General features: G+C 39.8%; 1 protein-coding gene across 2 annotated transcripts; it reads right to left on the reverse strand.

Annotated features, from left to right (window-relative positions):
* Nucleotides 1-1484: 1484 nt before the first annotated feature.
* On the reverse strand, nucleotides 1485-21601 carry LOC307255602 (CTD small phosphatase-like protein). 2 transcript variants are annotated; one of them, XM_080034320.1, is made up of 8 exons: nucleotides 20940-21601; nucleotides 11047-11204; nucleotides 10872-10904; nucleotides 8777-8878; nucleotides 7882-7938; nucleotides 7318-7410; nucleotides 5528-5713; nucleotides 1485-4548 (listed from the first exon to the last, which is right to left on the reverse strand). In XM_080034320.1, the coding sequence occupies exons 1-8, from the start codon at nucleotides 21013-21015 to the stop codon at nucleotides 4423-4425; spliced, it is 831 nt and encodes a 276-aa protein (XP_079890446.1). In that variant the 5' UTR covers nucleotides 21016-21601; the 3' UTR covers nucleotides 1485-4422. The 2 variants fall into 2 exon arrangements, with proteins under 2 accessions (XP_079890446.1, XP_079890447.1); XM_080034321.1 differs by lacking the exon at nucleotides 10872-10904.
* Nucleotides 21602-21949: the final 348 nt, after the last annotated feature.

Here is a 21949-nt window from a genome sequence, read left to right on the forward strand (position 1 = left end):
ACAAGAATATATTATACTAGAGATAAATTACATAAGTTTTATGCTGACTCCTCTGACCAGTGTGTGAAGTGTGGCTCTCAAGACTCCCTCATACACGCCTTTTGGCATTGTATGAAAGTGAACAAAGGATGGAATGAAATCCAAGACTGGATATCAACCATTTGTAAAACAAAAATGCAGTTCTCAGCTCAGCTGTGCATTTTTCAGAACCCCGAGGGTGTAAGGAACCCTACGGGATGGCAAATTATGTTTTCTTCCCTTGTTTACAAGAAACTCATTTTAAAATACTGGGAAGATGCAGAGGCTCCTACATTAAAGAACTGGAAAGAACTTATGAAATATTGTCTGACCATAGAAAATACATTATCCGAGGACAACAACAAAACAAAACAATTTAATGAAGTATGGAATCACATCTATGAGGCACTATGAGAAATAAAGCTCGTAGCATTGCTGAGAAGGGAGGGGGGGAGCTACGGTGGAGATCACAGGACATGGATTTTTCTTTTTGTGTTTGTGTGTCTTTGTGTGTTACGTGTGTGTGTGTGTGTGTGTGTGTGTGATCATGCGATGAATTGCTGATTCTTCTTGGCTTCATGTAAAGAGTATTTTATTTATTTTATGTATCTGTTTGAGGGTCTTTGGGGATGCATTTCTCTGCATGTTTTCAGAGGGTGTCGGGAGGATCAAGTGATGAACAGCATACACATCTGTCCTTTTTCTTTCTTTTTTTACCGCTACATTCTGCAGCTGAGAAACAAGACTCCAAATTAAAGGTGGAGTCAGCGATTCTGGAGAACACTTGTTGTCAAGATAACTGTGTCCTCACGATCCGCTGTCTGTACTGTGTGTGTGTGCTCAAAAACAATCCAGTGTTAATACACAGTCTAGGCTCTGTAAACGGGCATGTTGCTAGCTAAGGTGGGCCCCCTTTATTTACATACCCTTTATTTACATGCTTGTTTACAGAGCCTAGGATTTACAGAGCCTTAACACTGGATTTTTTTTCAACTAACAGACTGTAGGGACAGGAAGCGGATCGTGAGGAGATATTCACAGATATTGATAAAAAGTTATTTTGACAACCTGTCACAGGAGTTATTGCTGACTGCACCTTTAATGCTAAAGTTGCTCCATATTGGCACGGTAGGTGGCCAAAAAAGCTTGTCCTCACGTAACACTGCCTCACTGCTGCCAGCTAAATAAGGTAAATCAAAATGTTAGTTGCCATTAGTCTGCTGACGGAAGACAAACATTCCTTCATAAAAGTTTACTTTATTGTGACATGTCTAGAAGGAACTTAAAATCAAAACAAATGGATGCATTCACTGTCAAATGTATTAACATAATACCAAACCAGGTACAGAGACAATGAGAACCTCACACCAAGTTGAAGTGATGGTCTTTGGCCTTAATTAATGTATCCTATTAGACATCTGAGTAAAAAAAAATAGACATGACAAAATTGTTTCAATGAAGCCTTTTATTATGGAAAGAAAGAAAAAAAGGATGCTCAGGGTGACAACACGCTGCCAACAACAAACAAGTGTTCATAAAAGAAAAGGTGAATAACCTGACCCATAAAGAATATGCAAAGCATAGTGACTGGAACTCAAGTGTTGTAGAACGTTGGTGTTAAATCAATACAGAATGGTCAATGTGTGATTATGGGTGAGGTGATACACAAAGAAACACTAAGGAAGCACAAACAAGAAGCCTGTGCACACGCACATACACACATGACACGCACACACACATCCCCTGATAGGAAAGACGAGACCTTACTGGGAATTCTTACCAAAGATTTGAAAGGAAGAAGAGAAAACAAGGCTGGCAATATGTAACGTCTCAAACCAAATACTGACAAAAGGTAGGTAGAAAAATATCACAATGATACAAACAACGATTTCAGAGAACGGTTATCATTGAGAGGTTTAGAGGAGTCGACCAAGAGTCACTTCTTGTAAAAAAGGACATTGCACTGAAACCATCAACATGAGCTGAACACTCACCACCAACACAAACGCTTATTCAGAACCAAAATATTTCAATAAGCCTGAAGGAGCAGCAGCCTTTCCATTTGAACAAAATGTTGGAAATGATGAAGTAGTGTAGTTATTTCTAATGTAACATCCTGACCCATAAACCTAGCACTAAAGCCAAAGAGATTTGTCTGAGTGTATGATCCCTTGACGGCACCACAGAGCTGTTTAATGCTTCATTGTATTGTTTCACAATGTTAAATCATCTGACTGGCCACATATGGCCGAGCAGTCTTCACACTCTATAAGAGAATACTAATGAGACGATGCTAAAACGTCTAGATGTAACTTGGAATTAATGAAACATTGCTTCGTGCCTCCACAGGCAGTAAGGCTTCAATGCCACGATGAGGTTCCTCAGTCCTTTGGCAGTTCCCCAGTAGTGTTCCATTGAAAAGCTGGCCCCCTAACATTTAGAAGCAGTCTGGATGAGCCATGACTGAGCACCAATCTGTAAGTTTGGAACATATCCTTTGTATTTACTCTCTTCCACAACAAAAGCTAATAACTATTGCAACGTAGGTGACTATATGGAAGGTTGTTTGGCTGCTGTTGGTGAAATACACCAAGCAACATTTTAGTTTTTATTTCGGAATTTTAAATACAAAGAAAATCCTTTTGACATTTTACTAATTTAGATTGTATTCTACAACGGAATGACAATTTTATATATGTTTCTTTGTCCAGTTTTGCATCAATTCATGTGAAAATGTATGTTTAAAGGTTCTATTATGAACGCTACAAGTTGTGGTGATAAGCAGGCCAGCCTTTAATGTCAACCAAACCTCTACTGGCTAGCCGTGTCAAGTGCTCTAGACACCAAAACCACACCGCCCCAAAAAAAGGTTATTGCCATGGTAGCTTATGTTGCAGCATTCGGTTTGTGTGGCTCTTCTCAAAACGTAGGCACTGAGGTGAAGAGCAGTTGTAAAGGGTCTAGGAAGGTAAACGCCACACATCGGCTCGACGGTGCCATCACTGTATGTAAATTGGGAGAGAAAGGTGTGATTTTAACACTGCCCAGACTCGATCCGACACTATCCTATATTCACTAAAGACACTAACCTCATGAAAGGAATAAAATCGTGGCACTCGACCTATTAACTTTAAGATCCCAGACCATTTGAAACAACAAAAGGGAAAACTTTGCAACTGAGTAAATTCAGGGGAAAGATTATCCCATAAGGGTGAAGCTGCACCACGTATGTGTGCCCAAGTGATAAGAAATAAATGTGGGCTAGAAGCTAGCCATAGGACAAGCAAGACATGACAAACAAACAAGGATCCCGTAACAATGAAAACACAAATGTAATTGACAACTATTTGAAAAAATAATAAAATGTATGATGCTACACTTACTACTAATGGTTTAACAGTTATAGCTGAACCAATGTTAAAGATACGAAGCCTGTTAACAAATAAATTCCTTATTGGGCAAATAATAAAATGAGATAATGTGAGAGAAACGGACAATAAATGGCACAATTTTATCTGAACTTTCAGATCGAACTATCAAACGCAAAGAACTAGTACGTATACTTGCAGGTGGGGCAGAAGGTTCACAATTGCAAATGAACTCCTTTGCCTAAAACAAAGTAACTATTTCTACATAAAATGAAAGCAGAATGAAATATCACATCTAAGTAATGGCACAGGCATACTGGGAAAAAAAATGAATACTATGGATACAATTAGCCAGCGTCTGATGATCAGAAAAAATAAAGTAAAACTTTTATATCAAGATACTTGTGTCCACTTTAAAGCATATTGTGTGTGAAAAGACTGGAGTACTCTGGAAATATGCCATGTACAAAATATCTCCCCATATAAACAACATTCACACAAGGCACTTCATTCAGTAAGAAAAGAGAATCACAGTCCTTTCTACTACCAGAAACTGCCTGCATAGCAACAATACAAGGAACAAATCTTTTCAGACTTTTGTGTGGTACCACAAAAGAAATGTCAGAAAGAAAGTTGTGTATTTTTGGTTTTAAAACAAGCACTTCACCAAATAGTAAAACTTTGTTGGTTTGAAAAACAAAGAAAAAAGACCAGAGTTCATTCCTCTTAGCATTTTGTCCCCAATATGATCAACTTTACGCTTTCTGCTGTGTGTTTTTTGTTGTTGTTGTGAAACACAGTGCTCCTGGGATATTTAGTGTTTGTTTGTATTTTCTGCTGAGTTTTCAGAAGGCAGCCAGTCACCAGGAGAAGAGAGCAGAGACTTGACGGTTTCCACAGTGAGACTCCGAGGCGTCCCCTTGGGGCAGAGACAAGAGGGGCGCGTGTGGGAGGATCTGCCTGAGTCTGAGAGGTGTGGCCGTAGATGGACAGAGAAGGAGGCTGGAGAACACACACAGCGCCATGCTGTGTCCTGCTACCTGCCTCTCAGATCCTGCAGCACTCCGTAAACCTCTTCCTCTTTGCTGAGTCCCTCAAAGAAAGGCAGCAGGTCCAGGAGCTCTGTGTCATTCAAATCATCAAACCAGGATTGGACAGGGACCTTGGGAGACAGGGAAAACAACTTGCAGTTAGCTTTTAATACCATATAAAACTTTGTCACCAAGATCAAAACTGCACTCAAACATTCTGGAAGCATAGTATGGCCACAGGAGAGAAGAAAAATGGAGTGTTTTTTTCATTATGCACTTTGAGACAAAAATTAAGTGGATTACAATTTTATGAATAATGATGAAACACTATGTCGAAAAATAAACTCAAAAGTGTGTGGCTGCAGTGAAGGCGGAAAGATTTTGACAGAATCAAACCTCCAGGATCAATAACTCATAAGCTAAATGTTATCAAAACACACAAACAATGTATCTTTGCTACAACCTCATTTATACCAGAACAATACGTCGTCTAAGCAGATAACTGCACTGCCTGCACTGTATTAGAGTGAATGGATTGAATATATTCTCTTCGTTGTTGCTTTTATTAGATGGCCCAGTTATCTCCAGCCAACATACACATGTCAAACAATATATTAGTCGAATTTAGAGGACTTCTAGTTTCATCAAAAATAAGGTTGTAGCCCCATGTCTGCCTTACGAATAGCAAACATGCATGGTTTCTGTTTTACAAACTTTTGATTATGAGTAATTGATACCGGAAGTTCGACTCGATCAACGTCTTTCCAACTTTACCGCTTTCAATTTATTTATTTATTTTTACAAAATTGCATTTCAACAAATTGAAAAGTTAAAAAAAAAAGTCCTCCTCTCATTTTTTCCTTCACCCATGGCCATGTTATTGCTCGTTTGAAAAAGACAACTGCATCAATGGGTAACTTGATACACCCATGAATTAAACGTCGATACCAGCGGCATGTTTTCATTATTGTCACTGCAACATCTCTAAAATGCAACTTGGGAAGATTTTTGAAGTCATGTTAGCAAAAGTACGATAGCAATTTTTTTAAGACCATATCAAACTATCAAAGCTCTAACTGTGACCAGTATATTATTGGTTTTGGAACTCACAGCATTTTCAGGGTGGAAAATGTAAGAGGCGGGTGAATTGTCAACAATGATGACGTTGCTGAGCTCTCGTCCCAGCCGGCTGAGGTCTTTGACGTAGTTCCCTCTGTGGAAAACACAGGATTCTCTGAAGAGCCGCACTCGAAAGACGCCCCACTGGTCCAGCAGGTCTGCCACAGGGTCTGCATACTGCATGCATATAAAGAACTAATATTAGACACATCTAGAATGAACTACTTTACAACTACAAAAATATGCTCATAAAAAAAATCTAATTGTGAAGACCCATTGTAATGCAAATATTTGTGGTGATAAGCCTCAACGAGAGCACCAACAGAACAGCTCGCAAATACTACACTATCATTTTATAAGGCAGCAAAGCAGGTCATCCTTCACAGCTGTTTACCTGACCGGGAAGATGCCTCAGTAGAACTACTCTAATGACACAACATGCACCACTGACACTAAGGGGCACTTTACACTGTGAAAACGTGACAGTTTTCCAGTTTTTGGTTTTAAAAAAAACCCCGTTCAGACACAATTTATCTGACATCTTCACCCATACACATGTTTTCAGAGGAAACGGGCCGAAATCGCTGTAGTAGCAGTGTAGCAGCCATGCCAAGCCAATAGTCAGCAGTGACACAGCCTAGTAGATAGCTCTTCCGGTACAATTTGATGCATAAAACCTTACTGTAACCGAAAATGAATGCCACTAACGTTCATAAAGCGGTTGGTGTAAGCTTGGGGTTACAAATATTGTAAAAGACAAGCTTTCTGTCCTCTTATTTCACCGCATTGAACTCGTAAAAACAGAAGACTTGCTGATAGTGAAGGGGCTTCGTGAGCGGATACCTTCCTGTTAGGCGTACTTCAAAATAAAAGTCAACTCACGTGTGTCCAGTGAAATGCTATTAATGTTTAGCCAGTGAAATGCTTTTACTGTGAAGCCGTAGCCTTAATGCTCCTTTTGTTGAACAGTAATTTAACCGCTGCGCGCTGAACTATGGATAGTGTTTTTTTATGTAGAGAGAGCCGTGTCCCTGCCCTGGCATAGAAGCTACACACGTTTATTTGGCTAGAAAAACCGGCAGAGCACAAATCTTTCCCCAGACAAAGTGGCCGGTGGTCTCAATAACTTACTAATCGCTTAGACTAAATTGGCGAGTGTTAGCCTATATTTTAGCCCTGCACGTCACTCTCCGCTGATCACAGTGATGGTGCCGTGGAGACACCGTTCATGGTGTCTTCTAACTTTATAACTCGCTTGTGTTGTGGGTATTTTGACAGCAAATGTTATAGACTACGCATGTGTGAGGGTGGAGCCGTGACGTCAGCGTTATCAGGGGAAATGGTTTCGGTGTTCACAGGAAACCAAAACCGTTAAGTTTTCCAAAAAATCCTCCCTGGGAGGTGATCTCAAAAATCTGCGGTTTCATGCCTGCATTTGCTGTTTTCCTGTAAATGATATAGTGCAACCGCGGGAATTTTTCCGCGTTTGCACCGTTTCGTGTTGTCGTGTAAAGTGCCCCTAAGCTTATGACATGAAAGCATTCCATACTACAGGCCCTTAATGTGGTCAATTATCTGTCTCATTCATTAAACTTACCCATGCATTATTGGCTAAGATGAAAAAGACGCAGATGGAGAGAGCGAAGCAGAGGAAGTGTGAAAATACAGAAAAATACAGAGCACAAAGAGGAAATAGAAAATGTTGCTCCATAGCTGCTATCTGCTTGCTTCTAACCAAAACATGAGGTCACTAAAGAAAAAATGTCCGAGCCTATACGCACCTTGGCAAGACTGGCTGTAAAGAGCACACATTCAAATAGCTCTCCCATTTTTTGAAGAAACTCATCCACGTGTGGTCGTTTCAGCACATACACCTGCAAAACATGCCACAGATTACAGGTTAGAGGGAAACGACGTACATGGTGTAACATGAGCGACAGACGGAAATATGAGTGAACTGCACATTACAATCACCTTCCCAGCATGATTCATAGCAGTATGGTGTTATATAATAGAACACTTTTGAGCAGTGGTACTACGGAGCAAGTCCTACTAGTTATATTTAGCATCATCAAAATGTCTTGCTTTTGACAGCCCTCTGTAAAATAGTCACTCTCACTCACGGTTTAGACGCCCACCTTTGTTCGTCCAGCGGCTGCCATCTAGTGCAAGTAATCATGAATAGGCCAACCAGGATACACACAGCCTATCCTGGATTACTTGAACTGGACCACAGCCAATCTCTTCAGGATTTTCACATAAGGAAACAGAGTGGAACTCTTCCCCCTTATAAAAACAAAAGCATGCTTCACTGAAAATGTGTGTTTATTTTGTGTGTACAATACCTGATGAACAGTCCCATCAATCTCCACCGGAACAATGAAATCAGCATTGCTTATGGGCTGTGAGAAGAAAAATAATATCACGTCAGTGTCATTCAAACAGTGGGCGTAGTACCACAAGTGATCAGCAGAGGTCCTGCTAGGAACACTTAAAACTTAGCTATTCAAAGATAGTCAAATCTCGGCAAGAAGAGGAACATAGTCTATTTTTTGCCAAAACAAAATTGTCCCTTTTGTGCTTCTTCCTATAGCAACCGTTCTAATAATCCAACAGTAACTCAAAAGACAAATAGTTGGTCGTCCTCAGACAGTAACTGGACAAACACTGGACACACATCGGTTTTCTATATGTTGCGACACTTTTGTAGGATTCAGAAGACATTGTATTAGCTGCAGCTGGCTGCCTACATGGGCTAGACTTCAGACCTTTTGCCATCCTGGTTTTATTCTAAATGCACAATCAGGGACAGTTTATTGGTCCTGTTCTCACTACAGCACATCCTCCTCCACCTGCTCCTCTCCTGGCTTTGTTTACACAGTGATCTAATGGCTTTGACACAGCTTCCACTTCCTGCTGGTGATTGGTTGAGTTTTGGATGTAAAGGCAAAGAAAACGTCACGCATACAGTATGTGGCCTATAACTCTCATTTATAAGCATTTACACAGTAAGTTTTACATACAATTGGCATATGCTTTAAGCCTTATCCCGAAAAAGGATTTATTTTCTTTTTTCAAATAACATTTTTTTTAAGCAAAGAATTAGATGGTCAAGTCAACTGGCTAATGTATTTTTCTTACATAGAAGGCGCAAGCTCACACAGGAAGACAGCTGACCATTGCAGGACTGTGTACATTGTCAATAGTAAAAACCTTGATTCAAGCTTTAGCCGGTTTTACCTTGAATGAGCTGTGGACAAGTGTTTCATCCAAGTCAATCACCACACACTTCTTTCCATAGTCAGATATTATCATCTCTGGGAGGAGGTATTTGGCTGGTGGCTGAAGGGAACACAGGGCAGATAGAGTCAGATCTCCAGACACAGTCAGAGCATCAAAGACAGACAGACAGACAGACAAATAAAGCGACAAGAGTTATAAAAGACATGTACTTTGCATAAATGAATGTGCATGGCTGAGCAGAAAAGCCAACACTGTGTTAGGAAGAGCATCTCCATGGGAGACAATGCAGCTGAGATAATGCCATGACTGCAATGATGCGTTTAATGGGCCCATAACTCTAAAATAAGACATTATGGACTGCTTTAACGCTGGACAGTCCCCTGCTACGTTCACCTACTCAGAGTAAGTAAAATGTCTTAAAATGGCCTTAGTTTCATGTCATAACCTTTGACTCAATCTTACTGACAAAAGCCATGCAAAGGTTAATTGTTGCTGCTGCTGTAGTGCATTATTTCCAGAAATACTTCAAACTTTAATAACCTTTTATCCTTATCAGTTTGGAAATGCAAATTAACTAAAATTTCATGTGAACACAACAGTGCTTTATATATGTTAAGAGTTGAGCCTCATACAGTCACTGATTTCTCAGCCGAGCTAAGGGTCTAAGGGCAGGGTGTCATACTGTATGGAATGTAAAGCCCACTGAGGCTAATTCTATTTGTGATATTGGGCTATACAAATAAAACTGATTTGATTTGATTCACATAATTCCTTCCTTGAGTGAAGGGAATAATTCAGACTACTGGCTAAAGTTGATTATAATTGTCTCAGATCAGGGTTTTTTTTTCTGGCAGTGTGAACAGTTCCAATCACATGATATCTGACCTTTTCAATTGTGATTTGGACCACTTTCATATGAGGGTGCGACCTCATTTGGAACAGTCATATCGGACTACTATGTAACTCTGCATAAGCATTCATCACAAAGCGCTGGCTGTAGTTAAAAGTAGCCCCTTGACATCCTGAAATAATGGATGAAATCTGTTTCTGTGAATACGTGATGATCCCACCACTCCTGGCTCAGACTCACCATCCATCCACACACACAGACACACCCCCGTACAGAAGTAAGAGCCGTTGCTCACAAAAAGCCACAATTTTTAATTTGGCTCTCGTTCTACTCATCCTACTCATCGTCTCACAAATTTGCTGTCTTCCAACCACTATCAACTACACTGTGTGCAAAAGGTTTAGGCAAGTTGTATTTTTGAGGATTAATTTTATTATTGAACAACTACAGTGCTCTCGGTCAATCCAAAATGTTAAAGAACCTAAACCTGAATGTTTACGAAAGTAAAAGTGAGGTTTTGTCTTTCTTACGAGAATATACTGTATATATGTTTTGCTATTATTAGGCAACTATTAGTATGCAGAATTATTCTGCAACTAAATAAAAAAACAAAAATGTTCCCGTTTGCTTCTGCACAACAGAGTGCAGCATGTGGCATCTTTGTTATTGTTCGTTGGCGCATTTGGGTCAGTTCAGGATGGTGACCAGTTCCCATATGATATTAGTCACATTAAAAAAAAAATAACCAAATATATATTTCTTTAATCTGAGCAATTACAAATTGAAGACTTAGGCTTGCAATGTGAACATAGAAATGAGTTTGACCGCTGAATTGAGGAAGTAAAGTGAAAGACTAGAAACTACTGTAGATTTCAACTCTCACTATTAATATTCAATTACACAGATAAATAGCATGATAATTGGATCTACTGCTTGCATGTAAGCATCTGAGGCGCTTAATAGAAACACTTTTACAATTAACTTGTTAGACCGTTAGTGTCACAGTAATTCTGAAGGCATACAAACCACCAAGTGTCACTCATGCAGATCAGGCACCATAGAAACCCATAGGCATATATACACCTTCCACATAGCCAGCAGTACAATGGGCTGAATATGAGCCGCAGTACGGCAGCAGAGAAAAAGCTCTCTAAGGAGCACTGGAGCCCACACAGACGGGATGTGCCAGCGCCAGCCCACTCAGCCTGCATGCAAAGGAAAAGGAAAAAAGGCAATACATACACAAGGGACAGGGATGACCTCGACCTGGTCACACTACAACACAAGAGAGATAGATACACAAATACAAATACAGGGTGAGGGATAAGAAGAACAAAAAAAAGAGACAAAAAAGGATCCACAAAAATAAAGAAAACAAAGAAAACAATAGGAAGTATTTGGTGGAGTAGCCGCTCACCTTGGGAGGCGATCCGTTCTCCTCCACCGGTGGAGGCAGGGAGCTGGTGTTGCTGTTGGTGGCTGGCGGCTCCACATTGTAGTTGCGGAAGCAGCAGAAGAATGTGCTGAAGATGCTCCGGCTCCTCTGCTTCTTTAGGCTGCTGTTGGATTGGGATGCTGTCAAAACAATGGGAAGGGGTGGGAGAGCAGAGGGTGAAACATGTGGATATGCAAATTGATTTTCCGTCATAAAAAATGGAGCAGGCTGAAGTGACCCAGCATTTTACTGTCAATTATTTGCATGCTGTGCCGTTGATGCTGCTGGAAATAAACAACTTTCATTACAGTTCCACAGTGGTGGGAGCTACAATGAATCACAACAATAGGTGAGACCTTGACAGTGTGATTAAATGGCATTAGTGTTGGTTTTGTTGACCCGGCCCGGCAGAATCACTGATCAGAAAATAACTTGTATGGCTGGGTGACTTCATCAGTCGCACATAGCGATAGTTCAGAGTGTGCTCTGCTCTGATTGCAAATCACCCCTCATTCCAGGACTATGGAGCAGGGCCTAAATCAGACACTGAGCTTTTATTAATAGTGACAAGTTGGACGCTGCACCCTCCTCCCCCTCCTCTTTGCCATGCCGTGGATCCCGTCACCTGATTGGCCTGCTAGGAGTCTCCATTTTGAAAGCTGGCTTACGTTTCCCTCCCATGTTTCGGCTGGCAGGTGAGTGACTGAAGCAGCCTGGACATGCACTAGAGATGAGGGGAGGGAGGAGGTGGGAGGCCCTAAGACCCTGCAGAGCCTATACAAGGCTGCATTCCTCTCCACCCATTAGCCCCCCCCCCCCCCACACAACCAGAATGCTTTTGCAACTGAAGACCATCGAAGAGCAAATAGCATTATGTCATGTCTTTTGGCATCTTGATGTTGTGCCACTTTGTGCTCCTGACCTTAAACAAATACCCATCGGACATTTGTGATGGGAAACACTGTAGCAGCCAATAATGTTGTGATGGCCGATAACGTAATAACTGCCTAGATTGTAAGAATTTTTCAGCTTAAAAAATTAAATAAAATTAGATAATGTAGTAACTTGCCAATAATGCATAAAACTTCTGAAACAATAATGTAATACCTTCCTGCCCCATAATGTTATATTGACTAGTTGCAATAGTAAAGGTAAGTGTCATGGAAGTGTGATACTTTATAGCCAATAAATAAAACTTAAATAAAGTGATATAAGTTTATTACATTCTTATCAAAAGATTTTTTTTTTATCCGGCAAACAATGTATAGCTTATACATTACATTATGGGCAAAAAGTTATGTTATTGCTCCAGAAATGTTATACTGTTATTAGCAAGTTACTGTATTATCAGCTTTTATTTAATTAAAAATAAAAAGTATAGCAGTTAGAACATTACTAGCTGCTACAAAAGCCATCTTTGTGATTTTAAAAACAAAGCATTCCTCAATTTCATAGTGTCTTGAGACATAAAGTTGAGTCCACACTTTAAATTCTATATTTACAGTAGAGTCGAGTTTCAGCATGACATAAATTAAACACTTTCTGCTTCCCCCTATGGTTGTTATTTCCCTCCATCACTTGCTTCCAGTCACATTAATTACTGCCTGTCAAGCTAGGGCATGCCATGCTGTTTACATTACATCTCATCAGTGACAGAATCTCTTCACCCCGAGACCCCAAGTTAAGTGCACTAAGCATCCATCACATGCAGAGAACAGCATTAAAACATTGTGACTATCATAAGTAACCTATAACCTAAACGCACAAAACTTTATCTGGGCATTGCTGACATTTTTTGTTATGTGATATTTAAAAAGGTGGATTTGGCGATTCTGAAAAACGCTTGCTGTCAAAATCAATGAATATCTCCTCATAAACCGCTACCTGTCTGTACTGTATGTGCGTTGAAAAAATCTGGTGTTAAAACACATCTTAGTGGTCTCAGTAAAAAGGTATGTGAACAAAGGGGGCCACTGTAGCTAGCAACATGCTAAAAACACTAGGCTGTGTTTTAACACTGGATTTTTTGTTCAGCGCACACACAGTACGTACAGGTAGTGGATCGCGAGGAGATATTCACTGATTTTGACAAAAGCATGCAATCGCTGATTCTACCATTAATTGTTTTAATTAAATTATCATGCATAAATAATTGTGTGTATCTAAACCATCAATGACATGGACACATTGATACTAGGGCTGCAACTAACGATTATTTTAATAATCGATTATTAATCGATTAGTGTTTTGGTCCGTAAAATGTCAGAAAATGGTGAAACATTTTGATACATTTTCCAAAGCCCATGTTGACGTCCTCAAATGTATTGTTATGTCCAAAACACACAGATATTTCAGTTTACTGTCATACTAGGATTAAAGAAACCAGAAAATGTTCACATTTGAGAAGCTGAAATCAGAGAATTTGGAAATTTTTCATAAAAAAATTACTCGAAACGATTAATCGATTATCAAAATAATTGGCGATTATTTTAATAATCGATTAATAATCGATTTGTCGATTAATCGTTGCAGCTCTAATTGATACACTGTTTTGGAGTACATAATATGTACAAAGTTTTTTAGTTTTTTGATGAGCCAAATAGAAGCCAAAATAACCAATTATTTTGCTTAACAGAGTGAAACTGAGCGGGCTCAAGGAGAGACAGGCCATGTCCATTAATCTTATGCAATGAAAGCAGAAGGAATCGTTCAGGAGAGCCCAGTATCCCATCATCTTAGTGGCCAACACAACAAAAACGGCATGCTCCAAGTGCTAATCCAGAAGAGGAATAAAACAGGATGCAAAATAAATTTTGGCTCCTTCTCAATGTATAAAAGGCCATTCGACCCAATCCACTGGAAAATACCAAACATTACACAAAACTCACCAAATACCAAACTACTACACTTAGTTGAGATTGGTTTGCCCTTTGAACATATAGCCAGAGCATATCATGACATAATGCTTTGTTGAAGAAGGGATTCTAAAAGGAAAACAAACTAAGTTGTTCTCTGTGATCCCTTAGCTTTTGTTGGAGAGCAATGCTCCAAGAGGATCACATCTGCCATAGTTAGCTTGGTTAGAATCTAAAAATAACCTAAATCACGACCGCACACTTTATTAAACATGACTTTGTCTTGTCATTTCAGCTTTGTATTATTGTAAAACTGGGACAGCGAAGCAGTTGTCATCTTCTTGTGACTCATCACTACAACCGTCCCATTTCTGCATAAAGACTCTCAGAAAACACCCAAGGCTTCAAACAGACACTGGGGTCATAATAAGGGGGTAAATGTTTTTTTAATAAAGCTCGAAGTCAAAGAACAGTTCCTTTTATTAACCTTAACCGAAACACATTCCAAGGTTTCCAACTCAAAGACATTTACCATTCATTGACACAGAAACTTATTCCTTGTGCTGTTCCTCTTGGTTGATTACATTTAAAGGTACAGTTAGAATATCCAGCATTGGGCTGTCCACAAACATACTACACATCCTTAAAGTGCAGGTGTGACAGCAACTTCTAGTACATTTCTGACTAAGATAAGCCTTTCTCTGTAACAAAGGAGTGTATGCTGTTCCCTTGACTCTTGGGTTTGTTTGTTTGTTTGTTTGTGTTGACACATTGTAGTAGTCTGTATACTTTAATGCATTCTTTTTCTAAATTAGCTAATCAACTAACCATTCACACTCACTTTCACATACGGGCACTTTAAAGAACCAATTTAATTAACCTGCACTGCATTTATTTGGACCATGGAAACCCATACATGTACAGTATGAAGTGAACTTGCAAACTCAAACTAACTGGCTGGTGGATAATCCGATTGAAACTCAGCCACCATGGCACCCTGTTCGTCAGAAAATAAAAATGTATCACATTTTACAAAAAAAAACATTCAAAGTATCTAGATATATATATTTATTTATTTATTATGAATTTAGAAATTAATTAAATACTCAACACAGCATTCCTCTTATTTACCTGTACTAGGTGGATCTTCTTAACATTCAGAAAATCTTTTTTTTTGTAGCAGTAGTTGTGAACCCTACTAGTGAACCCGTGCTTATTTCCACTGTTATCCATGTTTAACTTAGTTGGCAGCCATTTTTTATTTACGACATTTCAAGTCAAAATGTCAAAACATTAATAGTGGGAACGCCAGGAAATAAAAAGTATTTAACTTGTTGACATTCACCAAAACCTGTTTGAATTCACAGTCATTGAACAACTGCAGGGCCCAATGCATACATACCACCACACATAAATCAATCTACAGAGAAGTCTTGGATTCCATGACTATAAAAAGGGGTGAAGGGGTCATTTACAAGCCGCCCATTCATTTAAAAAAATGTGTTCAGGTCCTAGTGCTAAAACGCGAGGGAAGAGGGGACTTTTATAGTTGAAACACCCCTTCATCAAAACACTCTAAAATCCCAGCAAAATCAAGTTGATGTTCTTTCCAAACTAAATTCTAGTTTAAGTGCTGCGAGAATGACAAAAAAAGGATCATTGTCATTTTTGAAGAAGTTATACTTGGCCTGGAGGTCAGTGGTGCACTGGCCAACAGAGCAGTGGTCTATATTTAGGCTGCTGCTTGGCACCCCAACCAGTGTGAAAGGCAGGCACATGTCCTAAGACAATCGCTAGAGGAACACTCAGAGCAAAGGTGGTCAATTTTTGTCCAGACAGTTTGGAGCCTGTTCAGGCAATGGAAGACTACCTGTCAAATTCCTTTAAGACAGCTGCCAGAATATGCTACATGGGAAGTTATTTGCAAGATAAGAGAGTCAAATCATTAGCTGAGTGTAAGACAATTTTGGGGAATATGATAAGATTCCTGCTGCATACTACGCAGTACTACCTTTTAAATACAAAAAATATATTTTCTTTTTAAATTCCTGTTCATATCACAGCTCACAACTATGCCACTCACATTTAAACCTTGTTGTTTTCAAAATGACCAGAACAAATAGAAGAAAGGGCATTGTCATAATGTTCTTATAATGATGCAAAAATTTGACTTTGCCTCAAAGGGAAATTCTGACTCATTCTTTAGCGAAATGGAAGAGGTAGGAAACAAACAGCAACATAGCTACTCTAACTCTACTTCGTCCTTACTAAACTGTGTAAGAAGTGTCTTATAGTTATATGTTGACCAGATTAACAGACTCGCAATGTTAGGAGTGACTTTCATGTAGGAGCTTTAAGCATAACAGTTTATTCCCACTATATGAGTGTGTGTAGTGCTACTCAACTCCTCTGTTGATAAACAATCATACTAATGGCGCTTTTCCACCGCATGGTATCAGCTCAACTCGACTCGACTCAACTCGCATTTTTGGCGTTTCCACCGTAATTTCATGGTACCTGGTAGCGGCTGCTTTTTTGGTATCGCCTCGCTCTAGGTTCCAAGCGAGCTGAGCCGATGCAAAAAGGTGACGTCGGCAGACGGCCGGCCACTGATTGGCCAGACAATCGGCCGTCTGCCGACGCTTCTGATTGGCCAGAGACTACCGGCTTCATTCTGTTGTTTATTCTCCCCAACTCTCCGGTACTTTTGAGTGTATTTAGTGTGCAGCCTTCTCTGGCTCTCTTTCATTTGATTTGCATCACAGATCCGAATTTTTTTTCCATATATTCGCTAAGCTCACCCAGTGTTGGTTGTTGGGGAAGTTACTTTTAACATACGAGAGGAGACGTGTAGGGCAGCTAGCAGCTAGGCTAAATAGAATATAGTAGCCAACTGGGACAGACATGATAGCGAGCGATTACATTACAAGCCTCGGACTGAACTGATTACCTCAATAAAATATTCAGGCTGAGACACGGCTTGCATTTGAAAACACGTATCCTGAAACAAGCACTAAACAGTCAACTTTATCATGCCCGTGTTTACGTGCATAGGGATGTACGTGACACATCCCTACAGCTGTGTGGCAGAGTCACACATCGGGACAACAACCATCCCTTTTAATGGCCCGTAGCAATATTCTTCTACTTCTTTTAGCAAACAGATACAAGGGGGGTATTTCTTAAAAAAAAATCATCCGTGTTTTTGGCGGTTGGTTCAGTTAATAGTGCAACAACTGCTCGTAATTTCTGCTTTGCTACTTTGCTCCGGAGTAGACTTTCAGCCCCTTTCGACAACCCCGCCCACGTTCAGGAGGTACTATTTGCGGTGGAAAACGACCCGTGCTGCTACCAAACCAAGCTGAACTGAGTCGAGTTGAGCTACATGTGCGGTGGAAAAGCGCCATTAATGCAACCAGAGTATATCATGACTTGAAAAATAGACCTATTGTCTCTAAATTGTTATAAAGCATTTACTGATAGTAGGCCTTAATTAAAGTTATCAGACCTTGAGTGAGTGTGTCCTTAACTAGCCCTGCACAACAAATCATTAAAAGAACAAAACAAATATTTTACTTTGGGGCTAAAATGGTCTCTTGAGTAAACCAATAACTAAAATTCATCAATACATATTATTTAAATTACGGCTTTGTTTTCATATTGCTTTAAACAACTATGGCGCACTGCATTCACACAGATGATTAGGACAATAGACTAACACTGTGCACACTTGACCTTTCAACGCAGACTCTCATTGATTATTAAAGGCTGTGGACAGGAAATGGAAACTCCCATTGGGTCAAGTGAGGTGTCAAAATTAGGAAGTAGCATACATTTTCAAAATACAGGTGTTATGCCAAGTTCTGCCTCCCCGTCGAGAGTTGCATGCACCTATATAGATACACCTTTGCCGATTAATGCATTCACACACTACAGATCAAACCTTTTGGGTCATTTTGGCTCCACAGTGGGAATTTCATGATATATAATTGGGAGTCAATACTCAATAATAATTAGGGGTGTGCGGAGACGTCATTATCTGTATCTGTATCTGTATCTGTTCAACCAACAAAATTATCTGTATCTGTATCTGTATCCGGATACACAACAAGAAGTGGGCGTGGCGTATACCGGAAGTTTCTTTTACATTAGCCTACATTAAAGGAAGTCACACCTAAATTGATTTTCTAAACTAATATTCATTGTCAATGCAATTGTTGTCCCTTCAAAGCATCACATTGATGTAATGTTGCCATATAAGTCAAAAAGTCAGATATATTTCTACCTTTTCATCTCTCTCTCTCTCTCTCTCTCTTCTTTGTTCTCAGAATACGAAGACATTCAGGGAACGAAAATATTGATAAATAACAGCCCAAATCTGTGCATAGGCTACTCACTGTTAGTAAATGAGGGCCAGTGTTTTACTTTTAACTTAATTAAGGTATCCCTTTAACTGGGGGAAATACAGCTGTATTTCATGATTATTTTTTATCTCTATCTCTATCTCTCCCCCTCCCTCTTTTTTACTTTTGTTTTACTAAACTAAGATTTAGGAACAATATATGTATCAACGTACCAATCTCATAAACCCTAAATAATATGTTAGCCTTTCCACAAAGCCACATGTGATTTTAATGTGTCAAGTTTGCAGTTTCCGATTTTATTGTATAGGTCCTGAAGTAGGCCTAGCCGTAGCCTATACGCATTGATTGACAGCTGAAAAAGTACAGGTCCTTAACATCAGTTTGATGGAAACGTTGTGGTGTTTGAAAGAGTTTAAGCAGTAGGCCTAGTGAATGTAAATACATCGGGGAAGGACTGACGATGACTCGGGGTGCAGCATATTCCATCGGTTCGTCTCTTTTCCGCCACGGCAGCGGAGGAAACTCACATAAAAACGGCAGCGAATGCGACAGGTAGAACCCTCTATTCAAGGGAAAGGGCGAACGCGCTGCGTTTATCAGTGGATAAAAAGAGAGAGACCGCGGGTCACGGGACGCGCCCGGTCCTCTCATGTCCACCGCAGAACAGCTGTTAGTGTCATTCTACCTGTTGTGTCATTGAGGCGGAACGCGCTGCGTCAATTAGGCGCATAATAAAAAAAAATCCCCGGATAATAACGGGACTATTCGGAAATTATCCGTATCCGTATCTAACTCATTATCCGTGCTTATCCGAATACATATTCGGATTCGGGCTCATCCCTAATAATAATAATTTATAATTCATAATTTCTATTGATCATGTAGTCTATAATGAAAGACAAATATACACACAAATGAGTGCATTACATTTGCTTACATAATCTGACGAACAGCCTAAAGAAACAGGGAAAAAATTTTTTTACAAAGAAACAAAATAGCAAAAAAAAAAAAAAAATCTACTTTTAGAAAACCATAGCCAGCACTGTCTGATATTATTACTGGAATTGTTACTTAAACTATTCATTCAAATTTATTTTAGCCATAAGAATATATGCAACATATCATTTCAGCACTACTCAAATGACCCCATCAGTTTTTCTCAGCACAATAACAAAGCCCTCAATCACCAAATCGTGACATAAAATGCAAAAAAGAAAAAAAGACCTTTACAAGATATCTTTGAAAAAGAATTGTAATCTCTACAACATTTTAACTAAGGCTGCGGCACAATATCCACAGTTTGTAAAGTGTGTATCACTGCACTGGAATCTACATGTTATACTGTCTGCCATACATTAATATTGCGAGGGTTAAATCCTAACTTGAAAGGATATTCTCTCATAACTCCCACATTACCTACAATGAATATTGTACATGACACACATAGAATCCATAGTAGTTACTGAGGGATTTATTGTACGCTCAGGGAAGAATGCATTGTTGTGCTTAAAGGGCATATGTTCTCACATTACTAATGGTCTGTCAATTGAGGTTTGAGATGTGATACTGTTATACTGTTATCCCATGGGTATGGACGACCCGAAAAGTGTCTGGGTATAGCCTCAGGAATGGGATTGGATGGACATAAGCAGCTATGATGGGTATATGATATACCCATCATAGGGTACAGATTTGACCTCCAGTGCAGCTCAGGCCAAAGAGTTAGTGAAGGAAGCAATAAAGAGCCATGACAAATAGAGTAGCCTACAAGTGAAATTTAAAGCACAAGGAACCCTTTAAAAATAAATATACTTATCAGCCTTATTGATGATTTAAGATAAGGATCGAATTATTTTGTGATTTATAAAAACAAACGGTAAACACAACCTTAACTGGTAGTGAAATATACTGAATACACAACAAAATTGATAAGATTACATAGACTGAATCAGAAAGGACAGCAATGTATCTGTCCATTTTGCGAAGTGAATGCTGCAGTCGTGATGACTTTGTCACATCAGAGTTTAATTTTAAGAAAAATGTTCTGCAATTTACTTGGCATTTTATATCCAACATCAGTAACATATAGTTATCCTTTCCATAGGCAACTACTTGCTGTAGTTTGGTCTGGCTTTGCAAGACTATCCTTTGCTAAACTTGGTGCTTCCACTCAGACCAAACCACCATGGACTTTTTAGTTGCTTGTAGTCGTGGGATAATTTAGTGAGATAATTCAGGAAAGGAAAGTACAATATACATATCATTAGACACAAAGACCAGGTGTTATTTGGCTTCATTTGGTGTGAACAACTGTGTCACAACATGTTTGTTAACGATAATGGGATCACACACACCACACGTCCCGAGTCTCCCGACAACGAAGCGCTCTCATATTGAACGCGCAGCAAATAAACGTTTAGGCTGTTTCGAATTATTCAGGACGAGGCCCGTCTGATAAACTTGTTGCGTGAAGACTTTGTCAACCAAAGCTGATTTTGTTTCTTGGTAGTTTTTATAGGACTATTACCAAACGGGCAACCAGTGTATTGAACTACTACAGCAGCTAACCAGCGCGAGTTCAGTCAGCTAAAGTCAGTCGCGAAAAGTGGTCAACCAGCTAGCATCACTTCAAAACCGTTAATTTACTTTTCCTTACCTTTTTCCTGGTTAAAGGATATTATTTCCTCCTCCTTCGGGTTGGAAACTTGCGTTATTATGGACATGTGGTCCATTTAGACTGGTGTTTATTCCCGTTTTGTTTCCCACAATGTTATTCGTAGTAGATCGCTCGCTTCTTTCGCTAGCTGCCGTAAGCTAGCAGTTCAAGACGCGGAGGATGAGCAGACAGCCCAGCGAACCAGGCGGCCGACCGAGGCAAAGGGTCGGGGCAGCGGTGGTAGCCAGCCAGCTAGCTCGGTGGTGAATGGAAGCCACTGAAACGCTGTCATTTATGGCGCTCAGCAAAATATCATCGCTGCAAACAAGTATTGTTGATGGCAACAACGACAGAGCGTGTCTGAAAAAAAGAAAAAGCAAAAAAAAAAAAAAACACCCGACGTTGAATTGCTAACTAGCTGAAGTTAGCAGTTAGCTTGAGTTAGCCGTGAAGCTCCGATCATCCACAACGTGAGGCCGTGTCTGGAACAACGCTGAAAACGCTAGGAAGCCCTTCGGAGGATTATTCTTGTCCAAAAACATGTATCACATGCAAGTTGTCCAGCGTTTAAGTTAGCAATTTTAGGTTTAACAGTTTGCATCAGCTGGCCCTACATTCCCTGTGTAACATGGAGGCTTAATGTATTTTGAGTTGCATCTAATGCTGGGGGCACTCGTAGTGGGAGGGGGCGGTTTGTTTCTGTGATGGATTCTCTCAGGCATCCAGCGCAAACTCAGCCCACCACATTGCTCAAACCGTGCATCTGGATGGACGCGGCTCCGAGTCCTCACAGGCTTCCTTTCCTCTGTAATTACTGTAGGTCTCACGCAACAAATTGCAGCTCTGCACTCTTATTATTATAAAAAATTATAAATTCAGTCATAATAGGCCTACATTTTGCGTGGCAGAATATGGCAAACACGTTGCCATATTTTTAACATGATCCGGTACAACCAACAGCCAGACAATACAAGCAAATAGCTGACGATAATCCAAAAAATTAAGAATGA

Source organism: Ammodytes marinus, assembly GCF_949987685.1.
Source record: "Ammodytes marinus genome assembly, chromosome: 9".
Lineage (NCBI taxonomy): Eukaryota > Metazoa > Chordata > Actinopteri > Uranoscopiformes > Ammodytidae > Ammodytes > Ammodytes marinus.

Excerpts from the sequence above, each read along its gene's own strand:
- LOC307255602 (XM_080034320.1), bottom strand. The coding sequence starts at position 21,015 with ATGGACCACATGTCCATAATAACGCAAGTTTCCAACCCGAAGGAGGAG. Across the intron at positions 7,939-8,776 it reads TTGTCCACAGCTCATTCAAG|CCCATAAGCAATGCTGATTT; the intron begins GTAAAACCGGCT and ends TTCTTCTCACAG. Across the intron at positions 4,549-5,527 it reads TTTTCCACCCTGAAAATGCT|GTCCCTGTCCAATCCTGGTT; the intron begins GTGAGTTCCAAA and ends CTGTCTCCCAAG.